Consider the following 9,789-nt stretch of genomic DNA (forward strand, 5'->3'; position numbering starts at 1 on the left):
CAGGTGCGTATCATTTTACTCTTGATCACCAAATGTGTCTCTAATTCCTATTTCCATCAAGATTAATTTTAATATTGCCCTTCATCGTTTTCCAGGTCTAAGAATTAGAAAAAGATGACTAAGTTGAAGTCGTTTAGAGATTAAAGTTAATCTATGTTGATGGAAATGAGCATAAAACTTTTAAAGTAAATCTCACTCTTAAAGATTGAAAATCGAGTCAGTCTTGAAATAGAATGGCTCAATTTTCATTCTTTAGAATGAGATTTTTACTACAAAGGTACTACAAAGGTTAAATAGTATGTGAAGGTATCGGGATGAAGTTTCTGAACACAGTTTTGTCGAGAGGGATGTCGAGCTGTTTATTCTTGGTTCGCAGCACCAGATTTGCGTGTTACAGATCAGTAGTAGCGTTTCCTTGAAATATCTCGTTTTTGCCAAGCATGTTCCTTACGACCTTGAAGCGGCCTACCATTAGCGCAATCGGAGCACTTCTCGATACTGCGGAACGGTCGATACCTTCGGCGAAGCCAGTCAACGCTTCTTTTCGGATTACAAAGATCACGCGCGCTGTGCCAATTGTTTCCTTCTTTGCTGCGTCGATCATAGCTTGTTTACATACAAATTGCATATCTTATCCACGAATGACACACATAACTTTCTAGGTGTCGTCACTGGTGCAATTGATTTTTTGTAGAGTAATCCTTACCATCGTTAGATAGCAAAAAATCCGTCCGATATGAGATCTGTTAGGGTTGCTTGAAATCCTCAAATATTTTGCACTTAAAATAAGATAAATACATATTTGGGCATCGAAGACAAATAATACGAAAATGCTAAGTGCAAAAGTGCAAGTAACGCGAATAGACCTATGGATCCTCGCGATCCTCTGGATAGAAGCAATTGTAGCAAATGTGTAGAACGATTGTCCAGATATGATACAGAGTACTTTCCAGCAAGAGACACAAATGATACAGTGCAAGGCTGGAGTCAAATATTACACATTGAAAATTGAGATTGAAGATTGAAGATTCAAATTTGATTAATAAGTATAAGGAATTTTAGCTTCTATTTTGATTGATCAAATTTCAATCTTTTAATCTCAATCTTCAATGCGTGTGTGTAGTTTGATTCTAACAGATTGAATCATTATTATTGCCAATGTTAAATAAAGATGATATGATCATTGTGTTAAGGAGATACAGTAGAAGAAATAAGAAATGATTTCAAACTACGTGAAACTGTATTCTGGTGTATCTGATTTTTAATTGAAATCGTTATTTCTGATTCTTTCTATTATATTTACCCTTACATTTATCTCTTGTTGCACCATTGTTCTTGCTTCCTGCGATTACGAAAAGTTACGCCTGCCTAATTACGCAACAAAGATGATGTCCTTTGCGTTCCTCCGTTAGATTTTTGATAAATGAGTTACGTACAGTTTTGACGATTAAAATCTCAATTGTCTCTCAAATAAAAAATCTAAGAAATTATTATTAAACAAATTACTATTAAATTTTACACATTAATTAGCCATAAGTCTCGAGATTCGAAGTTCTCTAAAACACAAAGTAGAAAAACGTGATTTCTTTCTTTCTTTCTCTTTCTCGAATTTATCTGGGCGATTGGAAATAGCTTTCTAATATGTCTATTTCTATTAATGTAAATTATCTTTAATCTCATTTCAACTTATTCTTCATCTTTTTCTAATTCTTAGAATTAGGAAAAGATAAAGAATTAGTTGAACTAAGATTAAAGTTAAATTACATCGGTAGAAACGGGCAATAATTGCTAAGTAGACCACAGAGTTAGTTTTATCGATAAGTTACACTTTCGTGTAACTTTCGTGTAATTGAGTTTTATAACGAGTTTTCATTAGGTAGTCGCACATCCTGGAATTCCATAGAGAATCAACCTTCGCGCCATTCAAGTAGATCTAATCTCCTATCGACAACAGTCTCAACCGGTTGACGATTCTTATTTCCTCGCTTAATATGCGAATCATTAATTGGAAGAAGCGCGAAATTGTAGGTAGATATCGGAGAGCGAGGTCAGGAAAGCAGTCACTCACTTGAACCGATGAAACGTTCCCGGAAACATAACTGTTATGGAGCTAACAAGTCAGCGAATCGAAAGATCCATCGACTCGATATATAAAGAGAGATCGATTGGATATGATAAGAATTTACACCTTATGGATTAGCTCGTGTTATTGAGATGTTTATTAAACAGCTAGACGTTTTGCATGAAGTTAGAAGAGAGTGATACAGTTAGAAAAATATCTGGTTGTAAATGAACGAACCAGAAGATTCTGATCAATTAGAATTTCGATTATCTCCATCAGAATTCTAGTCTCTAAAATTTTTTAATTGTTTAAAATTGTTATTTTAAAGAGTAAAATGTCATTCTTAAAAATTAAAAATTGAGCTACTTTTTCAAGATTATCTTAATTTTCGCTCTTTAAAGTGAAATTCCATTTCAAAGAATTTCGAGAGTAGATTTAATCAGAAAATTTTAATTCGTCCACACAACACACATTTTCAACTAGAATTTCAGTTAATCCAATCAGACATTTTTCTCATTGTCAATGTATACATTATTGTGGCATGTGTTGTTAGTATATACATTATTGTGGCAGACTTGCGTGCGAGATATTGGGAAAGCAGAGTTATCAGAATTGAGAAAAGAAACGTCTTTAAGTGAGCTAATGACCCAGGGTTGAATTAAGTAAATAGCTTCCTTGATGATTTTGTAAGTCGTCATTCGTGATATCCACAGGAAGCACTTTCAACGCAGGAAGATGATAGTTTCGTATAGATCTCTTATTTTTAGACGCAGGAGGGCCTTGACCGTCTAAGGATTGAATGGGCGAAGCCCACCTAAAAGAATTTCCCGCTTCTCGTAACGCGCATTACCGCGCTATTTGCAAGGACATCATAAATTATGTATAGCCTCCACTTACGCGGTACTTTCAACTTTTCACGGCAAGTCGCAGCCGTATACATTTACGTGCGACGGCCAAGATCCAGTTTCTCAACCCGAGCATCGGTGCTTCTCGGTGATTAGTATCATTCCATTCATCCCGAGTGTATGTCGTCGAGAGAGAGGTACATTCTTGCGTTTATTACATTGCTGCTCATTTCTATCAATGTAGATTAATTTTAATTTTAATTTTACTTGCTCTTATCTTTTTCTAATTCTTAAAATTAGAAAAAGATGAAGAGTTAATTGAATCGAGATTAAAATTAAATCAAATCATATTAGCGTTCTGGTTATCTAAAAAATTATAATACAGGATTTCCATAAAATTGGAATGTCAGGGAATTTTGCAAATTTTTTGAAAAATTAAAATTCTTAGCTTTAAAGAAGTTTAATATGCGTACATCATATCTATGCAGTTTTTTCGAATACTATCAACTTAACAATTAAATGCAAGTAGCACTCAGCAATATTAATAGTAATTTACATGTTAAAATTGTTAAATTACTATCTCAGTAAAATATTTGTTGAGAGAGCAATTTAACAGGACGAAAATATAAAATTCTACATCAGGACGAAAATATAAAAAATTTTGAAAGCATTAGGGAAAATTATGACATTTTATTCGAAAATTAGGAAAAAATTATGAAATTTTAGGATGAAGAATTTGTGACAACCCTGCGATAAATTCAACTAGAAAATTCTGATTTGTCTATTTTCAACAAGAATTCCAATTAATATAATCATTCTTTCCAGTAAATATACTCTTTCCAATTCTTCCACGCGTTCTATTGTATTCTGTTGTTCTCCATATCTCTCCGCGTCATCTTGTTATTTATTATACATGTCAGAGTATCGATAGGTGAACCCGTTTTGTCCGCGCCGTCCGGTGACCTTCCTCGCAAGTACCCCAATCATGCTTTTTAACGACATTACGATGGCGTTACAAGGTGGAAAGAGGCCGTTATGAATATTTAAATGCACCGCAAAGGCGAAAATATACGCGACTGCCAGGGTGGGCGTGCTGTGCCATGCTGGTTTATCGATCACGGCGCATCGCGGCGATAACCATCGCGTCGTGGAAGCGTCGCGACGACGATGCGCCGACGCTGCGCCGCGCCGCGCGCCTTTACGACTGTCAAGGTCCTTCCTTCTTCATTTGGACTGGCTATTCCAATTTATGCTACCTTACGTTACTTTGTGTTATATACGTTACTTATGTTCTGTCTAAAGAACCGATATTTAAAAAAAAATGTGATGATTTAATGTCAATTACCGATACATTTGAGTCATAGAGTCAGTATTCTATAAATACCTTCTTATTCATATTACTTGTAAATCGATATGCAAATTTTCATTATTTTGAACAATTTCCATACGAAACTGTAATTATAATATTGTACATCTAGTTAAAATTATCTACAATTATATATTTATCTACAATTTTTATATATTTACAATTATATCTACAATTTTTTTTCAAATATTTGAGTCAAATTACACAGCTTTCTCTCCCTGCATATTGATTTTCGTTTCGCAACCTGGCAGGAAATTGCGTATTTAATTTTCCATGTACACGCGAGAGGGTAATGATCGGCAATCGACACTGATTTAACGCAAGCATATGAAGTGTTTCGTTTATGCGACGTTAAATTTAAAATTGTCGACGCCTCCGGTTCCAGGTAAACCTCGTATTCGTAACCGTTCATTATCGCCACGTCAGCGTGATTTCGAGCTTCACTTTTCAAGTCGCCTTTCCCTTTCGTGCGGCGCGGTGAAAAGTACTATCGATCCGGCGAAATCATGCCGTCGAGCCCAAGCTTGTCGCCAAACGGCCGCCTTCCGTGCACTCGACGAAAGCTCGCAAAAGTGGTTTCCGCGGCGAGAACGCCCGGCCTACACCGGGTTTCTCCCGCGATGATGGAAAGTAAAATAAACCACGACATTGGTTTCAGTACTGTGCGCGCACGTTATATTATCCCGCGGAAACAATTCGGCACGGTCTGCTCTCACGAGCTCGCCGCCGCTTGTTAGCTTCTTTCTCCGCGATAGAAAAATATGACCACTGCTAACACGGCAATGTATTGCAGAAGACAGGAATAAAGCGAATAAAAAATGATTTCTCCGAAGTCATTTTAACATGCAAAGAAGGCGAATATTATCCTCAAAGTACTTATCATATGATGTAATACTTCATTTTTGTTGACACATCAAAAGTGTCAATTCGTGCAAATTTTTTTCTTTCTTGAAGTAAAATATATATATATATACATTGTTTTTACGTTGGATAATTGATTTTAAGTTTCTTTTAAATTATTGCATTTGATTTTAAATTATTTTTAAATTACTTCATTTTTATTTGAGTTTTTAACACACGCTCTATAAAATATGTATAAAAATTAATTAAGATGTAGATATGTAAATGTGTAATTAAATGTGTAATTTTTTATTATAGGCAATACCGATGGCGGAACACTGAGATCATTGAGAGGTGACTGGAAGATCTAGTCGCGCTCCACGGAATCACCATCGAGGTATCCAGCCAGGTCACACGAGGATCATGAAAATGGTGCTGTCTCAACGTCAGAGGGAGGAGTTGTGAGTTAACCAATCGTTATAAAATGCTTCGCCGTACTTCGATTTTCGATCATGACATTTATATATGCTTAATGGCTTCCCTCAATCTCTTCCCTCAACTACAAATGTTCTTGTCTCTTTCTTTCCGAGTTGTAGGGAGTTGATACACGCGAACGAGTATAGTCTGGGAACGGATCAATCAAGAAAATACGCAAGGTTTCCCTCGTATCTCGTGCCACCTACGCTAAAGTTCTCTTTCATAACGATACTTCCAATCTTTCTTTATATTCTCCATGAGGAATAAAAATATTTTATCGTTTGTGAAAAATCTTCACAAACGATAAATGCATTTCTAGAATTTCAGATAATTGCAAAAGAGCTTTTAGATCTTTTATACTCGATTTAAATTTATCGACGTCGTTTATCTGTCATTGAAATTTTACAAACATTCATTAGAAAATGCAATACATTCTAGGTGTATATCGTTATAATGTAGCAATTCTATGAGTTACCTTGGCATCGTTAATTGGCATTGAGTACGTTGATGTGCTATGTAATTGGTTCGTTATATTTTGCATAATCGTGGGCGCATGCAGGTGTGAGAGCTACATGGGAGTCGCTCTTGAATTTTCTCATGCCTTCGATTTCACATAGAGAAGCTGGAACGTAGATGAGTCATTCGTAAGCAAATAAACGATGTGCGAGAAGAGTTCTTCAGCTGTCGTGTATTCGCTCTGTGTGACTGTGCTTCCTGTTCAAATGCTGTCGTGCGTACGCACGCGGGAGAATCGAACATCGCCAGTCGTCGCCATTATCTCGCCACGTCCCAATTCGTGCTTATCTTTCAATGAAACGTATGTTTTTACGTTACTGGTCATTTCTCTTCTCGTCCCCAATGACGATATCCAACGACATTAAGGCAATCTCGCTTTCCTTCTGACAAGTCTTTTGGTCTTGAAAAGATATCTGAAATATATTTGCAGTAAGTAATTTATTTTAGATATTTGAAATGTACAACATATATATTTTTTATATTTCACGAAAAGAGTGATTTTAAATTTTTAAATAGACTTTAGCAAAATCGTTCTTTCCACTAATACTTAAATGTTTCTTTTCACTTCTTTGCACAAATTAAACATTGGAATTTCAGGAAAAGACGTTCAGATTGAATAAGAGTTTGGATTATTTAAGTAAACTATCTATAATTAATTCGTTGGTTCCGTTTTGCTCTCCTCATGCGAGTAACTCACGACACGAGCAATGCAACATCAAACGGGGGCACCGTCAGAATCGATCATATCCTCGATCTATGCCGACTAATTCCTATGACGCAAAATCGCTCGACAATCGATCGGTCTTAGGGGGTGTACAGCGAGCATGTCCAGGGAATAGCGGGGGCGGTGGTCTGGTAGTGAGGGTGTCTGTCGAGCACGCGCGAACTACAGGATCGATAGCTCGCGCAGAATGAGTCGGCGACGGCGAACCCTCGGAATGAGGCGAGGAAGGGGATGAGAATTGGTTCTCCGCCTGAGGGAGAGGGTTTTCATCGATTAGCATGTAGGTGTACCTTCGCGCATCCATGTTGTTTTTCTTCTAAGAACGCCTTTCAGTTCTTAGGGGCTGCTCATGTGTAATTTTTAACAAGTGGATGGCAAAACGATCCCTCCGGCGTGTGACTTTCACTTCCTGGCTTCCCGTAAACTGATACGAAGGGCGATCAGTATATATTTTAACAAGGAAACTGTTATCAAATGTCTGTGGTTCGACCATTTAGATAGCTGATATTCCAATAAATATAAATTGGCTCTTTGATCTTTATATAAATATCCTCACAAGATCTTTTTAATGTCTTAATTTTTTTTTTAATATATATATATATTGTATATTTTCTTAAATTAATTATAAAATTTACACATAAAATATTTCTCTGGTAATTAATAATGTAAAGTATCTGCGTATTGAAATTGTTACAAAACGATTAAAATTTCTAAAGATTGTACTAGTAAATATACACAATTGGAATATTAAATTTCAAATATCCTAAAGACCTATTCAAATTGTTTTGTTGATTTAATACAAGATGAATATATTTAAAAAACACAAATATTGTAAAAATTAAAAAACATAATATATAATTTCTAAGTAATTATATTTTTTCATTAAAATTAACATTTATAATATGTGAAACATTAACACATTTTATTAATTTATATTAGAATTTATGTTTTAAAAAACATTATTTTTGTTTGTTCACTTACACATAAATTGTATTATTTTTAACGCTAAGCAATGTTGAATATTAATTTAATACAAAATATTTAATTAAGTAACAATTATTAAAAACATGATATTCCATACAAAATTTTAATAAGAACTCGAGTGGACGATTTTTAACAGATACAAAATGTTTTTTACTGTGTACGAATAATAAATAATTTAGTATTTTTAACACATTCATGAAATTAAATCTGATCATGTGTATATAATATATGTATATCATGCAGTGTTGCAGAAAGCAATTAATTGGACGTAGCGTGCTTACTCGTGAAATTTAAACGCGATAGATAACAGCGAAGCGATTTCGCGCTGATGTCTGCGTCCGTTTCATGCGCTAAGAAGTAGAACGAGTTACCCTCTGCTTCTTCTGTATCTATTTTCACCTTTACATCAAGGAGCCAAGGATAGCACCTCAGGATATCGCTCTTCGATCTATGCCTCAATCTGCATTCCTGCGGCGAGCCGAAACACAGCATGTCTCACACAATTCATCGTTACAGAGTGAAAGAGGAGGGGAAGAAAAGAATTTCGCAGCTTTAAAGTTCTATTGTACCGTTACCGCTCGCTGCTCTATCCTTTTGATCTTTGTATACGAGAGCACCTCTCGAAACGCGTCCTATCGTCAGTAGCGATCTCAGCCTCTTCCCTAGCTTTATCTTTAATTTATACGACAAAAGGCGAGATGATCGGAGAACGGCGGAGTTTAATTTCGATTGCTGCAGGTGTTTCTCGCATTCGTTATGCTCGTATCTAAACGCAACACAAACGATGCAAACGATGTGCCTGTCAGCATCCAATTTCCGGAAAACGTTTTATTTGTCGTTCCTAATGCTTTAAGAACATCATCTAACGCTCACGCGAGTCTTTTTTTTTTCTTTTTCTGCGAGCGTCACGTCCTAGAATTCTCGTCAACGAGCGACATAAGTGCATTCTCATTCCCTTGCGCGGTTGTAAGAACTCGCGTAGGACATCACGAATGGACCGTGCGATTTGATGACTGTATATCCTCGTGCGATCGAAGGAGAATAAGTACAAAAGATAATAAACGTCTCTTCCGTGATGCTTTCATAATAATGCTATTTGCAGATATCATCGTCGAGAATAAATATCATAAATCCACAGCAATGGATATTCTCTGGTGCGGGAATGGTCCCAGAATAAATTAAAACGAACCTCCGCGATGAATTTCGAATGTCACGGCTTTCGCATGGTTGTACACCTGCGTACAGTTCCCTGGGACACTTGTATGGAACAACGTACGCCGTTAACAATACGCCTTCATATTTATAGAATATATATATTTTTCTTTTTTCTTTCTTTCTCAGATGTGATCTATTGTCGCACGATCATTCGTCGTATCTCCTGCGTTTTCCCGTGCTTTCGCACGAACCAAGCGTGCGGGTGTCGGATGACGAGGTCGCTTTCCGCACTCACGGAGACAATGATCCCTACTTGAAACATTCTTTTCTGCTTTTGTACGCACACATATCTACGGTTAGATTATCTTGCGTGAGCAAATGCAGAATTTCTCACACCGTTAAGTGCCCCTATAAATTTATCCCTGTTATTATCCACGTTGACCTCTTCTTGATTTTCCGCGAATTAATACGTAATTATCCATGTGTGTCGAATCCTATTTTGTGATGTTTTAAATTTGATTATATACAAGTACAGTTAGCAGCGAATAAATCTGAATTGCAAATGAACTTTTTTTCCAAGAGATTATTGACATATAATTCTCTGACTCTTAAAATAATTTAGGATTATCTTTTGTTTTTTTTGAATTTTTAGTCTTTGATTAAGCTGTATATATGTACACACACACACGCACGCACGCACGCACACACACACACACGCGCGCACACACACACACACACATACATACATACATACATACATACATACATACATACATACATACATACATACATACATACATACACACATATTTTATTTATA

At 36.1% G+C, this 9,789-nt stretch overlaps 1 protein-coding gene across 1 annotated transcript in view; it reads left to right on the forward strand.

Annotated features, from left to right (window-relative positions):
* The window catches only part of LOC108689504 (lissencephaly-1 homolog), a 17,831-nt gene that overhangs the window by 1,054 nt on the left and 6,988 nt on the right, over positions 1-9,789 (forward strand). The window contains exon 2 of the mRNA XM_018196284.1: positions 5,432-5,574. Within this exon, the coding sequence (XP_018051773.1) occupies positions 5,537-5,574 (38 nt within the window). The 5' untranslated portion in view covers positions 5,432-5,536. The remainder of the gene's footprint in view (positions 1-5,431; positions 5,575-9,789) is intronic.

The sequence above is a fragment of the Atta colombica genome, unplaced genomic scaffold (assembly GCF_001594045.1).
Source record: "Atta colombica isolate Treedump-2 unplaced genomic scaffold, Acol1.0 scaffold27, whole genome shotgun sequence".
NCBI lineage: Eukaryota > Metazoa > Arthropoda > Insecta > Hymenoptera > Formicidae > Atta > Atta colombica.